Source organism: Cetorhinus maximus, chromosome 11 (assembly GCF_964194155.1).
Source record: "Cetorhinus maximus chromosome 11, sCetMax3.hap1.1, whole genome shotgun sequence".
Lineage (NCBI taxonomy): Eukaryota > Metazoa > Chordata > Chondrichthyes > Lamniformes > Cetorhinidae > Cetorhinus > Cetorhinus maximus.
The window spans coordinates 56,979,854-57,002,814 of record NC_135889.1 but is presented as its reverse complement, the minus strand read 5'-3'; the positions used below and the strand labels follow the sequence as shown (position 1 = coordinate 57,002,814).

The window sequence follows — 22,961 nt, the reverse complement described above, 5'->3', positions numbered from 1 at the left end:
CTTAGATGTAACATCGGCATCTTTTGGCAGAACAAGGTCACCAACTCAGAGCCCCTGGAGTGTGCTAAATCCATCAGCATACACTCAATGTTAAACCAATGACGTCTGCGCTGGCTCGGCCACGTTCATCAGATGGAAGACAGCCACATATCCAAAGACCTTCTATACGGTGCGTTGGCCACTGGGTCACAACTCCTGGATGTCCATACTTCTGCTACAAGGACTCCTGCAAGCAGGATATGAAGAATGCAGATATTGACATTGACAACTGGGAAACAGTCATTGCTGGCCATGACCTCTGGAGGCTGATTGTTTGGAAGGACATTGGAAGAAGCGAACAGAAATGAAAAGCCTTAGCTGACTGAGAAGAGGGCCCAGAGAAAACAAAGGCCAGTGAATCATGCACATTCTCAACCCACTGTCTTCCTCCACAGAAAATGCGACAGAGACTGCCATGCCTGAGTGATGGCTCCTGAGCCACAACAGGCGATACTTATCACAGAATTGACCACTACAGCATAAACTGTTGTCTTAGAGACAGAAGGCTGTCACAGATTATCATCAGCATCTGTCCTGCAAAGCTAAGTTGACCCTTATATTGACCTTCATTGTGTGAGTGTTGTTATGCATTACAGGACAGATTCCTTTGAAAAAAGTGTCATAATGCATTTAAAACAATATATAAAAAATGTTTTGTGCTGTGATTTAAATTGACTTAAAGCTCTGGATGGGGAAAAACCCTGCTTTTGAAAGTTAAAAGAAATCTCTGCACCTGTTCCTCTCCATTGATTGATAGGTACTCTACTTTGAAATGGAAATGGAACAGCATTCTGCCTGAAACTTGTACTTGGAAGCTCTTGTTATGACAGCTGTAGACTTTATGAATGCCTGGCTGGGTTTCAAAATCTGTTAATGGCTTCAGCTCAGTAGGTGGTCTATTGATCCAAGAACAATTTGGACTTTTAAGAGGCTGTACTAGCAGGATATGTCTTTGATGTGGTTTATTGTTTGTTTACAAACCTTACAGGCATTTGAAGGATTACAATTTGTTTTGAACGGGAGTAGTCTTTTTTCCGGCATCAATGCTAGTGTGCTTGAATTCAGGGTTTTATGAGATTGTTAGAGGTTTAATTTTTTTCCAATAATTTTTAAATAATTCCCATTGCTATTGCGTGGCTTTTGAGGACTGTAAATAGTGCATTCTGGGTAAGCGGCTATGAAGGATAAATGGGGGCATGGAGGTGGCATGAGTGACCTGTGGGGCATGGAGGTGGCATGGTGGTGGGTGGCAAGTTGGGGGGGGGGGGGGGGGGGGTGGGTGAGGGGTGAGGTTTAGGGGCCTAAAAAAATATTGGGAGCTGGACTCTGGTGTTGGAGAGCCAAGGTGGGCTTTCTAACTGGCCCATCTGCAGAGCCATACTCCCCACACACACTCCATTGTGGTTGGCAAGCTGCACTGCAAACCTGAGCGCTGTATGGAAAGACTCAAATCCCAGGCACGCAGCCTGGGTTTTCCTAAGCCCACCGGAAAATTCAGCCTATTTAATAGCTGATGTTCAATGTCAAAGAGGTGGTTGGCAGTACTTTAAGCTTATCGTCCAGTTAAAAAGGACAATTGACAAGCTTTTCTGTGGCGAATTTAGTTCATAGCCATCACCAAAGTGCAGGAGCTTCACACCATTCAATGTATTTGACAGCAAGATGCCATTTTCGCAAAGGTAACTGCAGAGGGGCACAACCGAGATTTCCCCATTTAACCATGTATCTGCCCATGCCTGAAGGTGCTGTGTGTTTTGTGCGTCAATAATAGTGAGTGCCATTATCCTCACTGTTACAGTTTGCAGTAAATTCTGGGCCAACATGTTTTGTTTTCTGAGTAGAGCACTGCAGCTAAACATGAGTCAGCTCTTAAAGCATTTTTAACATTTTGCTTTTAACTTTGTCTTGACAACATGGGTTTCTCTGGTTGATTGAGAGTAGATTTCAGAGCTATGAATTGGCACAAACTTAACTTCTTCCAGTAGTGAGCAGAAAAAATTTACACCAAGTTACATAGACTGTTGATTACAATTCCAGAGACTTCTTTGGATAGCATTAAAACCTACAGATTTTAAAAGATGATTTTCTGTTGACAGACTTTAAGGGGCATTAACATTCTCCACATTCAGCTTCCTAAAAGGTATCACTCCAAGCAAAGTGCTAGAAATGATGGAGCTGGTGTGCAACATGAAGGCAATCATGCAAATAAATCATGGTACAAGCATTAGGCTTTAATTTTCTTAAAGCAAGTCTCACTTCAGTTCAGGATTACATCTTGAAGAAGATACATTAATGTAAAAACAAATACCTTGTAGATTTTTTCCCCATTTAGGATTACAGAATTTTCCTCAAATAAGAACTACCTTTTCTCAGTAGATGGCCTTGAATGATGGGGCCCACTGTATTTTTTTTTCAAGTTATGATATTTCATTACGTCTCTCGAAAATTGTCACTGTTTTAACTTTGTTAGTAAATAAACAGCTGAGGAGCCTGGACCACTACAAAACAACAAATGGCTGGATTTTAGTTTTAGGGTTGGTGTTCTGATAGTGTGCTTGCTAATATGTAAAGTTTACCCATATATGATTATGTAAATAGTTATGCTGTTATGCCCAGCGAAGGCATGTCCTATTCATAACTTCAACTATGGACTGTATTCCTGTGAAAATGGACACTCACAAGGCGGTTAAGATGGCTGCCAAAGGGTCAGGCGACCTTTGCAACTTCAACACAGACTATCTCAAGCTTCTGGAAAGTTCCTCATTGAGTCATCCTGGGCGGGGTACTTCCCCTTGAATGGACGTGCCAAGGCAGAATCTTTTTGTGGAATTAACACCTGCCATTGTTTGAAGTTTTCTCCCAACACTGAATCAATGGACTTCTTATTAACTTATCAATGGAATTTTCTTTCCATCCCCTCACGCTGGCAGGATCTTCCGGTCCCACAGATGTGAACGGAGATTTCATCGGCTTGCCAGTCCCGCCGCGGGGAAACCTCAGGGAGATCAGTTTGATTTTTAAAAATTTTAATAAAGGAAAAAAAATTTTTAAGACATGTCCCCTCATGTGGCAGCGTCACATGAGCTGGGGCATGTCTATGAATTTTATTGACAATTTTTATTAATGTTTTAAAACCTTCATGAAACCTCATCCCGCCTGTGGATGAGGTTTCATGATAAATGTGAAGGCCACCTGGGCTCTTCACCTGCCTGCCAACCTTAAGATTGGACCAGCAGCTCAGTTAATAACTTTAATTAATATTTAAATGGCCTTAATAGGCCTTTGACAGTTTGGCAGGCATGCAGCCAACTCCTCTACGTGCCTGACGAACTGAAGATCTGAATGATGCGTGGTGAGATCGGGACACACACCCGACGTCACCACGCGTCATTTTATACGCTAGCGAGCAGGGCCCACCCCCACATGCTGACCCGAAAATTTTGGCCATGTGTTGTAGGTACACCCACAGGCTGTTAGGAAGAGAGCGCCAGGATTTTGACCCAATGATAGTGAAGGAACGGATATATTTCCAAGTCAGGATGGGCGTGTGACTTGGAGGGGAATACGAAGGTGCATCTGCTGCCCTTGACCTTCCAGGTGGTTGAGGACATGGGTTTGGAAGGTGCTGTCGAAGGAGCCTTGGTGAGTTGCTGCAGTGCATCTTGTAGATGGTACACACTGCTACCACTGGACGTTGGTGATAGAGGGAGTGAAATGTTTAAGGTGGTGGATGGGGTGCTAATCTAACGGGCTGCTTTGTCCTGGATGGTGTCCAGCTTCTTCAGAGTTGTTGGAGCTGCACTCATCCAGGCAAGTGTAGAGTACTCCATCACACTCCTGACTTGTATCTTGTAGATGATGGACAGGCTTTGGGGAGTCAGGAGGTGAATTACTCACTGCAGAATTCCCAGACTCTGACCTGTTCTTGTAGCCACAGTATTTATATGGCTGGTCCAGTTTGGTTTCTGGTCAATGGTAACCCTCAGGATGTTGTTAGTGGGAGATTCAGTGATGGTAATGCAGTTGAGTGCTAAGGGGAGATGATTAGATTCTCTCTTGTTGGAGAAGAGTGTCCTGCAGTCAGCATCGTGGTGAAGCAGTCTGGGAAGAGTGTCCTGCAGTCAGTTCTTGTTGAAAATAACAAGAGTGACATCATAAGACAGCGTGAGAGAGTGATGGAGAGATCAATACCAGCGCGAGAGTGGGAAAGCTTCAAAAAGTGATGTCAGCACAAAGGTGAGAGCTAATTGGTGAATAGTGGGTAAGTGTCTTTTTCCAGTTTTTTCTCCATCTTAAAATAGATTAAGCTAAGGAGAGGCAAAGGTTCTAGTTTTTATTTAAAGTACATAAATAATTTAATGTTTGTTTACTGTATTTAACTTAAAGTAAGGGTTTTTTTTCAACTAGAGGCATGGCAGGGCAGCTCAGTCCCATGTTATGTACCGCCTGCAACATGTGGGAAGTCCTAGATGCTCCTTGCGCTCTGACTGACCACGTGTGCAGGAAGTGCCACCAGCTGCAGCTACTTGAGCTCCATGTTTTGGAGCTTGGGCGGCAGCTTGAGGCACTAAGGTGCATCCGTGAGGCTGACAGTTTTGTGGATAGCACGTTTTTAGATGTGGTCACCCCACAGCTTGCGGAAGTGCAGACAGAGAGAGAATGGGTGACCATCAGTCAGAAAAAAGGTATCAGGCAGGTAGTCAGGAAATCCTTAGGGTGCATCTTGCTTGAGGACCATTTTTCTGTGTTGGAAAATGGTGAGAGTGACAGTTCCTCTGGGGAGTGCAGCCACGCTCATGGCACTGTGAGTGGCTCAGCTGCACAGTGGGGGAGGAAAAAGAGGGGAAGGGCAATAGTGGTAGGAGACACAATAGTAATGGGAACAGACAGGCATTTCTGCGGCCGTAGACGTGACTCCAGGATGGTATGTTGCCTCCCTGGTGCCAGGGTCAAGAATGTCACTGAATGGCTGCAGGGCATTCTAAAGGGAGAGGGCAAACAGACAGAGATTGTGGTACATATTGGGACCAATGACATAGGTAGAAAGAGGGATGAGGTCCTGCAAGCAGAATTTAGGGAGCTAGGAAACATTAAAAAATAGGACCTCAAAGGTAGTAATCTCTGGATTACTTCTGGTGCCATGCGCTTGTGAGTATAGAAATAGGAGGTTAGTCCAGATGAATGCGTGGCTGGAGAGATGGTGCAGGAGGGAAGGCTTTAGATTTCTGGGACATTGGGACCGTTTCTGGGGGCGGTGGGACCTGTACAAAGCGGGTTGCACCTGAACTGGAATGGGACCAACATCCATGCGGGGAGGTTTGCTAGTGCTGTTGGGGAGAGTTTAAACTAAGTTGGCAGGGGGATGGGATCCTGAGAGGAGGTACAGCAGGGGGAGATGCACAGCCAAAATTAGAAGAGAGAGCAAGTGAGTCTGGAAGGCATAGAAATTATAGGCCAATTAAGGCACAAGGGAGCTTGGCAAGGTTGGATGGTATTTATATTAATGTAAGGAGTCTGACGAATAAGGCAGATAAGCGGAGGGCACAAATTAACACATGGAAGTATCATGTCATTGCTGTCACAGAGGCGAGAGAAGGGCAGGACTGGCAGCTCAATATTTCAGGATATAGGGTCTTTAGGCAAGACAGGGGAGGTTGTAAAAGAGGAGGGGGTATCGCAATATTGATCATGGAATCAATTACAACAGTAAGGAGGGATTACATCTTAGAAGGCTCCTCAAATGAAGCCATATGGGTAGAACTTAAACAAAAAAGGAGCAATCACATTTCTGAGAGTGTACTATAGGCCCCCAAACAGTCAGAGAGAAATAGAAGAACAGACAGGTAGGCAAATTTCAGAGAAGTGTAAAAATAATAAGGTAGTAATAATAGTGGGGGATTTCAACTTCCCCAACATTAACTGGGTTAATCATAGTCATAGAGGGAGTGGAATTCTTAAAATGCATCCAGGAGAGCTTTTTAAGCCAGTACGTAGAAGGTCCTACAAAAGAGGGCAGAGATCCTGGGCTTAATTTTAGGGAATGAAACCGGGCAAGTGATAGAGGTATCAGAGGGGGAGCATTTTGCAGATAGTGATCATAACTCCGTTAGATTCAAGGTTGTTATGGAAAAGGACAAGGATGGGCCAGAAATCAGAGTTCTAAATTGGGGGAAGGTTGATTTGAATAAGATCAGATATGATTTTGCCAGAGTGGAATGGGAACAGCTACTTTTAGGTAAATCTGCGTCAGAGCAGTGGGACTCATTCAAGAAGGAAATAGGGAGAGTACAGGGCCAACAGATTCCAGTCAAGACAAAGGGTGGGACCAACAAATCCAGGGAACCCTGGATGTCAAGGGATATACAGGATTGGATAAAGAAAAAAAGGGAGGCTTATGGCAGATACCAAGGGCTCAAAACAGTGGAAGCCCTAGAGGAGTATAGAATGTGTAGGGGAGAACTTAAAAAAGAAAATTAGGAGAGCAAAAAGGGAGCATGAAAAAACATTGTCAGGTAAAATAGAGGAAAATCCAGTTATTTTACAAGTACATTAAGAGTAAAGGATAACTAGGGAAAGAGTAGGGCCCATTAAAGACCATAGTGGTAATTTGTGTGTGGAGCCAGAAGATGTAGGTAGGGTTCTAAATTAATACTTTGTGTCAGTGTTCACAAGTGAGAGGGACGATGTGGGTATGGAAATCAGGCAGAAGGACTGTGATATAATCGAAGAAATTAGCATAGAAAGGGAAGAGGTTCTAAGTGGTCTGGCAGGCTTAAAAGTAGACATATCTCCAGGCCCGGATGAAATGTATCCCAGGCTGTTGAGTGAGGCAAGGGAGAAGATAGCAGGGGTGCTGGCAATAATTTTTAATACCTCTCTGGCCACAGGAGAGATGCCAGAGGACTGGAGGACAGCCAATGTGGTACCATTATTCAAGAAGGGAAGAAGGGATAAAGGGAACTACAGGCCAGTTAGTCTAACCTCAGTGGTGGGGAAACTATTGGAAGCAATTCTGAGGGACAGAATGAATCTACACTTGGAGAGGCAGGGATTAATCAAGGACAGCCAGCATGGTTTTGTTAAAGGGAGGTCACGTTTGACCAATTTGATTGAATTTTTCGAAGAGGTGACCAGGTGTGTGGATAAAGTCAATGCATTTGACGTAGTCTACTTGGACTTTAGCAAGGCTTCTGATAAGGTCTCGCATGGGAGACATAACGAAGGTAAGAGCCCATGGGATCCAAGGCAATTTGGCAAATTGGATCCAGAATTGGCTGAGTGGCAGGAAGCAGAGGGTGATGTTCGAGGGGTGTTTTTGTGACTGGATGCCTGTCTCCATTGGGGTTCCATAGGGGTCAGTGTTGGGTCCCTTGCTGTTTGTGGTATAAATAAATGATTTAGATTTGAATGTAGGAGGGTTGATCGGTAAGTTTGCGGATGACACGAAAATTGGTGGGGTGGTAAATAGTGAGAAGGATAGCCATGATTACAGGAAGATATAGACGGGCTGGTCAGATGGGCTGAACGGTGGCAAATGGAACTTAATCCGGATAAGTGTGAGGTGATGCACTTGGGCAGGACAAACAAGGCACGGGAATACACGATGAATGGTAGGACCCTGGGAAGTACCGAGGATCAGAGAGACCTTGGTATGCATATCCACTGGTTCCTTAAGGTAGTGGGATAGGTAGATATGGTGGTTAAGAAGGCATATGGGATACTTGCCTTTGTTAGCCGAGGCATAGAATATAAGAGCAGGGAGGTTATGCTGGAACTGTATAAACCGCTGGTTAGGCCACAGCTAGAATATTGCGTGCAGTTCTGGAATCCGCATTATAGGAAGGATGTGATTGCACTAGAGAGAGTGCAGAGGAGATTTACCAGGATGTTGCCTGGGCTGGAGAGTTTTAGTTATGAGGAGAGATTGGATAGACTGGGGCTATTTTCCCTGGAGCAGAGGAGATTGAGGGGGGACATGATTGAGGTGTATAAAATTATGAGGGGCATAGGTAGGGTAGACAGGAAGGAACTTTTCCCCTTGGTGGAGGGATCAATAACCAGGGGGCATAGATTTAACGTAAGGGGCAAGAGGTTTAGAGGGGATGTGAGGAAGAATTTTTTCACCCAGAGGGTGGTGGGAATCTGGAGCTCACTGCCTGAAAGGGTGGTAGAGGCAGATACACTCAAAACATTTAAGAAGTATTTGGATGTGCACTTGTGATGCCATGGTATACAAGGCTGTGGGCCTGGCGCTGGAAAATGGGATTAGAATAGTTAGGTACTTGTTTGACTGGTGCAGACTCGATGGGCCGAAGGGCCTTTTTCTGTGCTGTAGACCTCTATGACTCTCTGGTCATTGCCTGGCACTTGTGTGGCATGAATGTTACTTGCCACTTAGCAGCCAAAGCCTGAATACTGTCCAGGTCTTGCTGCATATGGTCATCGACTACATCAGTATCTAAGGCGTCATGAATGGTGCTGAGCATTGTATAATCATAAGTGAACATCCCCATTTTGATCTTATGATGGAAGGAAGGTCATTGATGAAGCAGCTGAAGATGGTTGGGCCTAGGGCACTACCCTGAGGAACTCCTGCAGCAATGTCCCGGGCTCGAGATGATTGAACTCCAACAACCACAACCATCTTCCCTTGTGTTAGATATGACTTCAACCAGTGGAGAGCTTTCCCCCCCAGTTCTCATTGACTCCAGTTTTGCTAGGGCTTTTGATGCCACTCTAGGTCGAATGAAGACTTGATGTCAAGGGCAGTCACTCTCATCTCACTCCTGGACTTCAGCTTTTTTGTCCATGTTTGGACCAAGGCTGTACTGAGGTCACAAGTTGTGTGGCCCTGGCAGTATTAACAAGTTTTGATCTAAAAACCAAAAAAGACCTGGGTAGTCTGCAGAAGAACACTGTAAGCCAGGGCTGCTGCAGAAAAGGTAGTGTCATCTTTGCCTTTTAAGCACCTGAACTTTAAAAGCCTCCCAAGCCTGATTCTTAAATCCAAATCCACCTGTAAAGTAATTGGACCTACTGATGAAAGCCACAAGTGCCTACTTTCATGACCTGCTTGACATTCATCTCTTCGAGGGAATCCTGCAATTATCGTGATATCTGACTCCAATTATCTGAACTCATCTAAACTACACTTCAAGAGTGGAAAAGACTTCCTTCTTCACCGGACTTGGATGAAGGGACCAAATGTATGGTTGCTAAATTTGCTGATGACACAAAGGTAGGTAGGTAGGAAAGTAAGTTGTAAAGATGATATAAGGAGTCTGCAAAGGGATATAGGCAGGTTTAGTGAGTGGTCAAAAATCTGACAGATGGGGTATAATGTGGGAAAATGTTAACTTGTCCACTTTGCCAGGAAGAACAGAAAAGCAGTATAATATTTAAAAAGAGAGAGATTGCAGAACTCTGAGCTAAGAGGGATCTGGGTGTCCTGGTACTTGAATCAGGAAAAGTCAGTATGTAGTTACAGCAAGTAATTAGGAAGGCAAATGGAATGTGGTCGGTTATTGTCAGGGGAATGGAATATAAAAGTAGGAATGTTGTGCTACGGTTGTTGAGACCATCTCTAGATGGTCTCTGTACAATTTTGGTCTCCTTATTTAAGAAAGGATATAAATGTGTTAGAAGCAGTTCAAGAAGGTTCACTCCACTGACGGATGAGGGAGGTTATCCTACAAGGAAAGGTTGGATAGGCTGGGCCTGTATGCATTGGAGTTTTGAAGATTGAAATGCGATCTTATTGAAGCATATAAGATTCTGAGGGGACTTGACAGGGTGGATGCTGAAAGGATGTTTCCCCTTGTGGGAGAGACTAGAACTAGGAGACACAGTTTTAAAAATAAGGGGTCTCCCATTTAAAACAGAGGTCTCAGAGGGTCTTGAATCTTTGGAACCCTCTTCCCTGTAGAGTGTCAATGAATATTGAATTGTGGAGCAGGCTGGATGGGCTGTATGGTCAACTCTCGCTACTATTTCTTATGTTCTTGTGAATCTGTCAGCAGTGAGAAGAAAAAGGGTCTGATTACATTGTGAAAGTAGGCTTTGAGTCTGTTGATATTGGTTTCCAATTTGTTGATAAATGTCTGAAAATGTTGCATTAATTGTTTTCCGATTTGATTCCTGAAGAAATATCAACAGAAATTTCCTCGGAGGTTCTCCCGATCAGTCACTAATTTGGATGTAAGGTAGGTAGAAACACCACTTGCACATTTTATCAGCCAGTCCCTGTTGGCTCATCGCCAAAGTTACAGAACCCCAGTACTGTTCTCCTTAGATAAATATTACATTGCATAAGTAAACATACAGATTCTACTCTGTGACTCTACCTTTCTGGTAGAACACATTATTTAGCCAGCATGAATAATACAAAGTATTTTTTGGATAAAACTTAAGAACGAAATGTTATCAGGTTAAAATACAGAAACAAATTACCTTATCCAAGTTTTGGTATTTTCCATGTCACAGCAAATATTAGGTAGCAGCTGTATGAACAGATCTTATGAAAAAGTGATTAAAAATAAACAATGGGCTGGTGTATGCTTCTTGTGTGTGCCCACCCTCTTCCCTCCATCCCTGTCCCCATCCAACTTCTCCCATCCTCCCTGCTGCCCATCCTTTCCTCCCTTCTTCCTTTTATCTTATATATCTCCCCACCCATTGCCGCCTCCTTTCTTGCCTTAGTCTAGTTATTTCCCCACTCACCCACTAATCGTGCTTCACTTGAATATCCAACTTGCTCTTGACTCCCATGTGTACGCAAATGAAAATGAACTAGTGTATTAGAGGGTAATTTTGCACCTGGGATTTGATTCCTTAGTCAGCCTTGAATTGAAATAAAACCGAAAGATATAGACCGTTAGTCAGTCAGAATCTGAAAGAAATATTTCAGATGCCATCTTGTATCAAAACAGACTTTCATGAACAGTTCTCAGGAAAGGATCTAACTGAAGGATTAATTTGTCATTCTCCATAGCAGCTAATGTGTTCATCATTGCTTACTTGCTGCTGTTTCTGCAGACATATGTTTAACTGTATCTCTTCTTTAACTGTGATTTATTATGATATTTAGCTTTTTGTTTTCTCTCATTCTTCCAATTGGAAGGAAAGGTCCAAGTAGTTGGGCTCATCTAGTCTGTTTGATTCAATTACGTTTCCTTCATGATGTATTTTATTAATGTTACAAGATTCCTTACATTGTAACCTTTATGCCAATTTCATATATTTAAACCAGCTAACTAATAAAATCTTGGTCGTTCATTTATAAATTACCCAATGTACAATCAATAAATAGATGGACACAAAAACCAGGCCTTTGTTTGTCTTGTTCACTAAGCAAAGGGCTTTTTGGAGCTTCTCAACAATCTTTCCTTGAAAGATTGCTTCTAGGCAGGTAGGGAAAGTTTCTTGCCTTTGTAATTATCCTAAGGATCTTTATATTGGGCTGATTTTGTGGCGGAGCGATGGTGCTCACTGCTAACCTTAAAGAAAGCTGCTCACAAAGACTTTTTGTGATATTAGTTTCAATCTGGCACCAAATCAAGGGGATCTCCAGGTGTCCAGCAACAGTAATGTTATCAAACAGGATCAATAGCCAATCCCATTGAACAGACAGCAAACCAGAAGTAAAATGCACTTCACTTTCAATTAAACTTTAGAGGGGGAAGTAAATTACTGCGATTGTTTTTTTTTCATCAGAATGGAGAAATTTGACATTCTACGAAATATAAAATTAGTTGATCAGGGCCAGAAAGGATTTTGTGCACCATTAAAAATCCAGTTACATCTCATTCAACAAGGTGTAACTTTTGACATGATTTCTACAGTGAGATTAAGAGTGCAAAAGTGCAACCATTCATCAATTCAATGATTTTTACTTGATTATAGTCAGGGGGATCTTTAACAACTCATCCTCCAGAGAAGCATTGAATCACCACAGCATCTTCTGGATTTTCATGTTTAACTGCATATGTACAGACTCCAGAAGTTGCTGTCAATTTCAGAGTAGTAATTCTGACAATTTCACTGTCATTATTGCCACAAAATCCAGACGCATGTTGCCGAATTTCTCCATGTCTTATGCCAAATGACTGGGAAGTTTATTCCTGGCACATGACTATAAACAATGTCCTCTAATTTATAATATAGACTAAAGATCCAATCTAGTGTACACCCGTTAGGGTAGTTTGTTCAATTGTGGCTGCAAAATTCTGTAAAAATCTTAGCTATCTGCTTGAACAAAAGCATCTCCATTGGTTTTGTTTATTCATTGTCCTTCTAAAACCATAATTTCTTACAAAATTTTTTAACAATCTACATATTATTGGCTGTTATTGACATGATAATGAGGACACACATTCATTTATCTATCCAAGCTCAACTGCATTACAGCTTTGAGGTAATGAAATTGCATTCAAAGTTCTAGATGTTTCGGTATTAAATTTATACCATTGCAAGTAGATTAAATTTAATTAGATTAACAAAGATAAAATGAAATCCAAAACATATTTTGGATAAATATATTGGATAAGTTCAATACATATTTTCAATAAACCTAAATAATTTGTTTTGATACTTTACATCATATATTACTGTACTACTTAAAATACTCACTGTCAACATTGCAAACATGCACTGAGACACATTAAATGCATGCCGCCAGTTGTGGTAGAGAACCATCCTGTAGTTCTTCCGGACAGTCAGCAACCATCTGCACAAAGTCTGTAAGACATAGCTTGTAAATCCAGTGTATGGGATAACAATTTGTATTTATATAGCAGCTTTAATGTAATAAAACGTTCAATGCTCTTCACAGAGGAGAAGTGGATTATAGGCAATCATGGCAGGATTTGGAAAGATGACAAAGTATGGTCAAAAAGCTAGGCATTGAGGAGGGTTCTAAAGACATGGACAATCAGAAAGGCAAAAAGATTCAGAAAGAGAGGATGAATTTCAGGGAGTAGGACTGAGATGACTGAGGTTTACGTAACCAATAAAGAAGCAGTGGGACTGGATAGGTCAAAGGATAAGAAGGCATAGCCTGTGACATCTGGCCAAGGGAGGAGGTTATGCTGGTTGTGAGGGGCTGTTTGAAGGCTTTGACATATGTATGAGCTTTTGGCTGACTTTAAAGGCACTAATAGATTCTGTACCACAGGGTTTGTGTGTACACTGTCCTGGGGAATGAGAGTTTGAAGGCTTGGCTACCTTCCAAAGTACTAATGGATTCAGCACTGCAGGGTTTGTTGGCACAAATGTCCTGGGGAATGTGAGCTTGATGGATTTTTACAAATTTCTGAAGCTTCTGAAAGTGAATTCTTTTTTTAGATTTATTGGCTTTTCAACAGCTTCCAAATGTAAGGGGGGTTGTGAGTTCTGTTCATAAAGTGGATACTGGGTGAATGGGTTGGTAGGGTGGAGGAGATTTGAAGGAGATGGAGGGGTAAAGAGGGTTGAAGGGGTGTTTGAAGGGGAGGTTGAAGGGGTTGGGGGTGTGGGGTGTTGGGTGTGAAGGGGGTAGGGGTGTTAAGGGGTGAGGGGAGCTTTGCTGGGTCAATGTTTCTATGAAAGGAGGCAGACTTTTTACCTGGCTGCCTTGCCATCAGCCCGCTTCTGTCTCCACAGCAGCATGCCTGACTGTAGGCTGACCTACCCTCCAGCATAAGAAAGTTCTGCCTGTGGATACTGCCAGAATGGATCACTACATCTGGAAAGTTCCTGACTTCTGATTTCCACCTCCATAATGAAAATCCGGCCCCACCTCTCATTCTTTCAAGCTCCAGAGAATATTGACGCAATTCACTCAGCCTTTCATCATAGCTCACAGTAACAGCACACTGTTGGTGATTTTATGCCCCTCATTTTGGGTGCCAACAACACATTCAACAATCATGGAGAGGTATGTTAGATCAGTGATGATACCTGGATGAAACAGAGGGGTCAAGCCTGTGTGAGGTTTGGAAGATGGTAATGTCAGCCAAAGGTATCGGGAGTGAGGAGAAAGGCCTAAATGGGATCTGCTAATGATGGCCACTCCACCGCCAATTCAATTTTGATGGTGGGATATAAACAGCCAGGTGAAGGAACCTCAACGAGAGAGGAAGGAGTTAATGTTCATAAGTCAGTTTCTGTCTGGCCCAAATGTCAATAAACTCATCCAGAATCAGATCTTAGACATTTTACATTAGTATGAGAAGCAAATATCTTGAATAATATACAGAAAATTCATTTGATAAATTATTCTACTTGTATTTGGATGAATTACCTCATAATCAATTTTGAATTTCTGCACCATTCCAAGCTCCATAAACATTCTGAGGGCTGCAGTGATCATAGCATCCTTGTCAAGAGAGAAGTCATTGAAATGGAATTCATCAATACTGAGTTCAGTAGCAAGTGGGATGTTTGCTGCCTGCAAATGGAAAGAATTCTCAGGCTTTAAATAATTCAAAACTGAGGTTTCACTTTAACTTTTCACCTGTTCTTCACAGCAAATAATACATTGAATCAGTGAAAGAGTGCTTCTTTGAAAACTCCCTAAAAGTGAAAGATCCAACCTTTGGACTATGACTGCAACTTGGGGAGATATTTTAAAAGCAGCCAACAGTGGTGGTGGTGTATCAAATTACAAGTCACAGACCTTTTCAAAGAAATTATGCTTTGGGGTCCACCTAATTGTCTGTTAAGTGAAATCTAAGCCCATTTCATGTTTTGCTTGGTAGTATAGAACTTGAGTATTGCTGAAAAGAGACATGTTGTCCAACCTTTTCATCGTGCACTCATCAGGACAAATGCAAGAATGCCAAATTTCAAATGATCACAACAATTTATACTACAGGAGAAAAGGGTGTGATTGGTTGACAAGTAGACACTGATTGGCTGAGGTATTGCCACGGAGAAAGCAATGGGAAACTATAAGCTCCCCAAGCTCCTGGGTAACTCAATGCAAAGTTTGAACATATTCTTTTTGTGTTGAGAACGGGTCTTTGTGAATGAACGTATGTTGTTTCTAGCAAGTGAAAATGAGCCATGTTTCGAGCTTGATTGATTATCTTATTGGTTGTTGTGTCGCTATTAGCACACTCAGGATTGTTCAGCAAGTGTTAACAGATGTTTTGTTATGGATTTTATTAAGCATGGACTGCCTATTATGAGCAACCAAAAGAACTTTTGTTAGAAGTGACATACATTCATATGCAAGGACCCATTCTCAGCAAACAAAAGGAATGTATTCCAGCCTTGAGGCTATTTTGAATTACTCAGGAACTTGGGGAGACTATAGTTCCCCGTTGCTTTCTCCATGGTAACACCTTGGCCAACCAATCAGCGCCCTTTTCTCCTATTGTTGTGATTGTTTGGAATTTGTCATTCTTGCATTTTTCTTGAAAGCGCAAGATGAAAAGCTTCGGCAACATGTCTGCCACGTCAGCAATATTTGATATTTGCAGCACCCCAGTCCTTTTCCATGACTGTTAAAGCATTAGTGCTTTTCAGGATTTAGACTATTTATCATGGAAAAATAATCTATTTTTTTCCTAATATTGAATATGTGCCTCTCTTAAGCATTGCCAATGGGTAGCTCTTGTTTTTGAACACATTTCAGAATGCAAACATTTTTTTTCATAAATCTTAAAAATTATTTGTCAGTTGTGTACATTGAGTCCATTATCCATATACAGCTACCTAAACATGAAGTTGCATTACAAGAGAAGCACCAATATATTTCATTTATCTTAAGAAGGCTGAAGACAACACTTTAATTTACTTTATTTTGTAAAAGAATTGTGCATGCAATGCCAGAGATTGCTTTTTGTGCTAAAAGAGATTATTTCAACTAGATATACAGTTTAAATCATCACCATTTTGCACATTTGCTTCCACTGCTGGCCCTTAATTCCCTCTTCACTATCACTCACAGGGTTGAATTTTCTTGTGGGCAATAGCAAATAAGCTGCCCATTTTACACTCCGTCCAATTTCTATTCAATGAAAAAGTGAATAGGGTAGAGTGTAAAACAGGATGCCAATTCATTATTGTTTGCTTCGCAACAACGACTTGCATCTACATTAATGCCTTGAATGTAGTACCACGTGCAACGTTAACTGTATATTAATTTGTGTAATTGTATGCAGATAGAGGGTATTAAATGCGGATTGACTTGGGCCTCTTATAAATAAATAGAGACGTTGGGCGGAATCATCACCGCTGGCATTGGGCGTGTTTGGTGGCGTGAGCAGACAATATGGTGAGAAGACCCCAAAAATCGGTTTCACGACGCCGTAAAACCAGTTTGCGATCACCTGCTCTGCCTGATGATGGCGGGCTGCATTTCCCACCATCTGATGTCGGGAACCTTATTGTAATACATCTGCATAAGCCCAGCCTGCTGGAATTGTCCTCCCCGCTGGATCATCTGAATCACGCCAATGTGTTTCACAGCAGCATATAAAAAGTGTGCACTTGGTGGGCTACACTTTGAGGGGTACTCGGTGGTGAGTGCACAGTAATGTTGCAGACACACCCCGGGTCGCCTGTTGGACTTCAAGATTGAGGCGTGTTTGAGGGTGCAAGGGCTGTCCTGCTGTTGAGGCGCGTTGGGGTTGGGGGGGAAGGAAGGGGGGAGAAAGGGCTGCCCTGCAGTTGAGGGTAGTACATAAACACATGCGGGGTGGGGGGGATGGAAGCGGCCACGCATTAGGGACACCTTGTACAAAGTGACCATCCCTCTGCAGCTGAGACGGTTCAGACACAGCCACATTGATATGATTGGAGTTGGACCTCTAGCTTTTCCGCCCACTCAAGCAACGCAGTGGCATCAGAGTGACACCAAGTGCTTCAGAGCTTTTCACCCCTCAGGCACAGACTGCAAAGCAATGAGCATTTTAGTGGACTGTAGAACAGTTGGACAACTGGGCACATTGTACAATCTCCTTGCTAAAGCTGGCCATGGAGCAGTCACTGGTGCTTGCGCTCACAGTCCCTTGCAATGTCATCATCCCATTTTGGACCAGTTTCCTCCATGGTTCAAGCTAACAGTGCAGCCTTGCAGTGTGGGTTAGGAGAATGCCTGTGCCTGAGCTGAGAGCACAGTATGCAGTCCAGTGGGCAAAGCTGCTGCTAATTGGTTGGGTGGAGTGGGGTTTTGGGCTGCCATGCAGCGCGCTAATCTCTGGCCATCCAAGTGCTAGCTAACACTCTCCGGGATGCGTTAAGAGGCCTTCAGACTTAACCAAGAGAGGTTCTTAGCACACCCATGCTAACCCACGCGTCTCTGTCCTTCATCCTGCAGTAGGAATACATCAGGAGCATGGAGCCTGGTGACCTAGCTGTATCCCTCGTGGCTTACAGAGAGCGAAGACGATTGAGAAGAGAGCGACTGAGGCACCTGGCTGCACAGAAGGAGGGGCAACACCCTCTAGAAGAAGGGGCAGCTGGGGCTACCACACACACACCGCCTTTCATTCCTGCAGATGACTGAGAACCAGTGTCGCCAAAGACTACGCATGTCTAGGGAACTGGTTGGTCACATCTACCAGCTACTGCAGGATTTGGCACCCTGGGACATGGAGGGCATCCACTGCCAGTGGCCATGAAAGTGACTGCAGCGCTCAATTTCTACACCAGTGGCTCCTTCCAGGGCTCCACAAGTGACCTTTATGGGATATCACAAGCCTCCACCCACAAATGCATCCATGAGATCACGGATGCCACCCTCGCGAGGGCACACAATTTTGTACATTTCGCCTGGGACCAGGACAGCCAGGGTGCAAGACCGATTGGATTTTCCCAGATCTCAGGTGTGCTCAGATCTCCGTCGCAATACATGAACAATGTCAACCGCAAGGGATTCCATTCGCTGAATGTGCAGCTGGTGTGCAACCACCACAAGTGCATCCTGCAGGTCCACATGGTTTCCAGAGAGTGTGTATGAATCCTACATTCTCATTTGGTCACAGATCCCTGAAGTCTTCCAGGATCCACAGAAGCTGCTGGGGTGGTTCTTCGGGGACAAGGGCTACCTGCAGAGGCAGTGGCTGATGACACCCGTGCGGCGGCCTCAGACTGCAGCAGGCTTATGCTACAAGTTGCAACATGGTAGAGCAGACCATCGGATGCTGAAAATGAGTTTCCGATGTCCAGACCGGACTGGTGGAGCCTTGCGATATAGTCCATAGAGGGTGTCGCACATCGTCGTCTGCTGCGCCATTTACAACCTGACACTGTAACGGAGAGAGGAGCTGGCTGAGGAGGAAATGAAGGAGCTGGAGGTCTTCTCCGATGAGAAGGACCCCGACAGGGATGAGGTCCTCGCACTGGCCCAGACGAAGCAGGCATGCTTGGGAGGCCCTCATGGCAGCTAGATTTGTGGAGGATGATGACAACATGCAGTGAGGAGACACCATAGATCCTCACATTGCATCTATGAAGTTTTGACTCCAGTCTGCCTTATGGCAGCGCACATACCCTCTGTGATAATGCTCCTGTCATGGAGACACAGTGGAGGTCCTAATAGTTGCTCGATTGCAGGAGGATGATGACGACATGCAGTGAGGACGCTCCATAGATCTTCACATAGCCTCTGAGAATGTCTGACTCCTGCCTGGCTGAGGGCAGCTCATTTGCGCTCTCTGATCAGGGTCATATCATAGAGACACAGCCATGAAACTTTAAAAGTATCTGATCCTTTGTCTGCCTTCATCACCTGACCCCTTTAGGAGCACAGCGTCACTGGTCACAGATGCTGAAGAACTGGGGGGCCAACCCAGTTGCACACAGAGAGAATGACGGAACTCTGTGACGCCTGCCCTCAACGTTCTGGCAACAATGACCAGCACCATCGAGGTGCAGGCATCAGTAATGTTTCCAGGGAGTGTGAGGCTGGACCATCAGTTTGGTCTGAAGACTGCATAAAGCACAGGGAAGAGGCTCTGGACTGAGACACCTGCCTTTATCTTGTGCAGAAAGGCTTCACATCTGAGTGACATCTCATCAGAACAAGGAGCCATAGACAGGGAGACATTCTTGGGAGTTTATTGACAATAGTGAACAATATGTGCCTGATTAACACCTGTGCCCAGGCAGTGCAACTACATCTTCTTAACTTTCCTAACCCCGCCACTACGTCTTGGTGCTCCCTGGATATCCACGGTGGAAGTGGAGGCAGCCTCCTGACGGCTATGCCCTGCCTGTGATGACCTTGGCGGGCATCCACTGGAGGGCTGAGACCTGGAGGGCCCCGACCTGTTTTCAGGGTCCTGCTGTGTGGCCTGTGGAGCTGGAGCTGCTGAGGTGCCAGGAAGAGGGGAATCGGATGGGCTGGACATTCCTGGGGTCACGTGGGTGGATGGCCCTGGGGGGTACACCTGTTGACCGTCCTCCCTATGGGTGTCCAAGGACCCCTGGCTGACTCTTTAAGGAGAAGGGGAAGCTGGAGTGAAATCGAGCTGCCCAGCACCCCTTTCGCGTACACACTGTTGGAGGCTGACTATGGCATCAGCGATGGAGTTCAGCCTGCGCAACAGTGCAGGAGTAACGTCCTGGACCAAGGTCTCCATGGCGGCCGCCATTCTACCAGTGTTGACTTCGGTGCATTGGCACGCTGTGCTATCACCTCAGCCTGAAGGTGGATGCACTCCTCCATCGTGCCTTGCAATCTGAGGAGTGCAGCGGACATCCCTTCCTGATGTTCCTGAGCTTGCCTTTGCAACTACAGCAACTGTGACATGACCGAGTCCCAGAGGCTCATCATCTGACTCGGACTCAGAAAATCTCTGGCCTCATGGACAGTCCTTCGAGTGCTGGACAGCTGGGAAGTCCCTGCCTCCACCTGCTGTGGATCAGACAGTGCGATGTGCTCACCAGATTGTGATCCCAAGGCTACTCTAAAGCTAGGTCCCACCGAGGTGTGTGTCTCTGTGCTGGTGTGGGGTGTGGGTGAGCGCTGTGACAGGACTTCAAGGAGGGTGCCTCCAGATTCCTCTTCAGAGGTTTATTGCGCGCAATTCTGGTCACCACGTTACCAGAAGGATATGGAGGCATCGGAGAGCGTGCAGCGGAGGTTTACCAGGATGCTGCCTGGTCTGGAGGTTATTAGCTATGAGGAGAGGTTGGAGAAACTTGAATTGTTCTCACTAGAGCGACGGAGATTGAAGGGAGACTTGATAGAAGTTTACAAAATTATGAGTAGCATGGACAGAGTAGATAGTCAGAAGATTTTTCCCAGGGTGGAAGAGTCAATTACTAGGGGACATAGATTTAAGTTGAGAGGAGAAAACTTTAGAGGAGATGTGCGGGGCAAGTTTTTTACACAGAGGGTAGTGAGTGTCTGGAATTCACTGCCAGAGGAGGTGGGTACAAGCAGGTACAATAGGGGAGTTTAAGAGGCAGCTTGACAAATACATGAATAGGTTGGGAATAGAGGGTTAAGGACCCCGGAAGTACAAAATGTTTTAGTTTGACAGGCAATATGATCGGCGCAGGCTTGGAGGGCCGAAGGGCCTGTTCCTGTGCTGTACTTTTCTTTGTTCTTTGTTCTTTGGGGCTTGATTGGAGGCCCTGGGTTGTAGACTCCGTTGGCTGTTTCCCAGATGTGCCTGCGGAAGCAAGGAGAGATAATTAATGCATGGGCAGTGGCCTGTGAAACAGGACACATACGGCATGGTTGTCTGATGGATGTTGCACTGCTGGATCCTCACTTGGTAGAGCACCGCCAATCTCACCATCAGCACAGGACTGGTTCAGATCCTCACCGGCTAGTTGGATGGCTCCGTTTTCAAAGTCTGTGAGGACCTTGATTTCAGGCATTCCTCCACCAGTCTGCGACCTCTCTCTCTTGTTGCGTGCTGCATTAATATAGAGATGGAGAGAGATGATCAGTAGTCCTGGCATGTGTGAATGGTGAGTGGTCCCATGGATGGGATGAGGACAATGAAGGTGTGTGTGAGAGAGTGAATGGTGATGTCCCTTGAACTGGCAGTGAGTGATGGCCCTGTGGATGTGTGATCAGCTTGTTAGTGTGAGAACAAAGGAGATCATTCATCCTCTTGTGGCACTGAGTGGCTGTCCTCTTTTGAAGGGCATTGGCGCTGACCACGGCTGCCGCCACCTCCCAAGTCAGATTAGTGAGGTTGCTGCCCATCCTGCGGCCAGAGCGGGGATAGAGGACATCACGGCAGGCCTCCACTGTGTCCAAAAGACGCTCGAGGGAAGCGTCATTGAACCTGGGGGCTGCAGTCTTTTTGCCTTTCAGGGCCTTGTCTACTTTGCAGCAGTCCTGGGCTGGAAGCACTGAGATGTGGGCACGTAGCTAGACTTTGAATATGGCGTCTGGCATGCTGAAGCAGTGAGGTGATAGCGTGGCGGGCGAATGAGAGCATGCCCACCACGGAAACAGCGCGTTTCCTGGGAATGTATAATCAATGCGACAGGTTTGGAATGATACGGCATGAAAAGCTGCCATTGTGGCCAGCGGGTAAAATGCCGTTTTACCTGCCCGCTACTCCACTCAGTGCAAATCTGGGACGATTCAGCCCTATAATTGTGGCTGCTGGGTTGGGAGGTGTATGCTTCTAATTCTGTAAATAAATATGAAAGAGTGAAAAGATTAGCTCTAGTTATATGCTTTAACAAAAGAGTTTCTGAAAAATAACATGCACTACCGACCAAGATGAATTTCAACCCCGACATGTTTTTTATCTCACTACGCTAAAAACTCTGAAGAAGGGTCATATGGACTTGAAACGTTAACTCTATTTCTCTCTCTACAGATGCTGTCAGACCTGCTGAGTTTTTCCCTCATTTTCTGTTTTTGTTTTATGCTTTTTGTCTCTATAGGTGCTGCTCATTGTTCATCACCCTGTCTTCATCCAAGAACACCTGCATTATAAAAAAAAGTATTTATATAACGCCTGTGATGATTAGATGTCCCATGCGCTTTATAGCTAAGAAGGTAGTTTTGAAGTGTAGTCATTGTTGTAATTTAGGAAATACAGCAGCCAGTTTGCACATGGCAAACTCCCACAAACAGTAATGTGATAATGACAAGATAATCTGTTTTCATGATGTTGAATAAGATATAAATATTGGCCAGGACTCTGGGGATAATTCCCCTGCTCTTCTTCAAATAGTACCACGGGATCTTTACATTCACTTATGAGGGCAGATGGGGCCTTAGTTTAACATCTCATCTGACACTCCAGGACTGCCTCAGTGCAGTACTGCACTGGAGTGTGAGCCATGATATTTGTGCTCACATCCAAAATGGGATGTGAAACTACAACCTTGTGACTTGGAGGCAAGAGTGCTACCAACTGAGTCACGACTGACATGATAGTATTTGCAATGTTATCATTAATAGTGCTCTGTAATTGACTAACAGACACAATTTAAATAGTGCCAGATAAACATTTTTTCTGTGATACTTTGTCTAATAAACTAATCTCACCTAAATTAATTGGTTGGCCTAAAATACTTGAATTTAACTAGCAAGTATAACTGCTCAAATGCTTGAGGTTCAAGGATTGTTTATAATCCCTCTGTATACTTATGTCACCTGTGTCTGAAACCCGATTCTTGGCAGCAGTCAGAAATTATTCACCCTTTGCCAGTCTTTCTATGCCACCTTTGTTCTAACCAGGTCATCAGGTTACAGGTTGGCAACATGTAATGCATTGCTTGCAGTGCACAAGACATGCAGATAAAGAGCCACATGTGGAAATGTGCTACCTTTCATGAATATAGTGGATATATGGATATATATCAGAATATGACCAAGGTTGCATGACAACTTTAAGGCAATCAGCATTAATATATGTAAGATTCTCAGTGGTAGCCAGTATTGTTGTATAACCTATGCTAACATGATTTGTAGCATGCTGTATTATACTTTTACAATACAGTCATTAATCATC

The 22,961-nt window shown here is 44.3% G+C and overlaps 1 protein-coding gene across 1 annotated transcript in view; it reads right to left on the bottom strand.

The window, feature by feature from the left end:
• pde11a (phosphodiesterase 11a) overlaps positions 1–22,961 on the bottom strand; it is a 400,690-nt gene that overhangs the window by 87,883 nt on the left and 289,846 nt on the right. Inside the window, exons 11-12 of the mRNA XM_078552024.1 lie at positions 14,318–14,464; positions 12,667–12,774 (exon numbers count right to left, since the gene is read on the bottom strand). Of these exons, the coding sequence (XP_078408150.1) occupies positions 12,667–12,774; positions 14,318–14,464 (255 nt within the window). The remainder of the gene's footprint in view (positions 1–12,666; positions 12,775–14,317; positions 14,465–22,961) is intronic.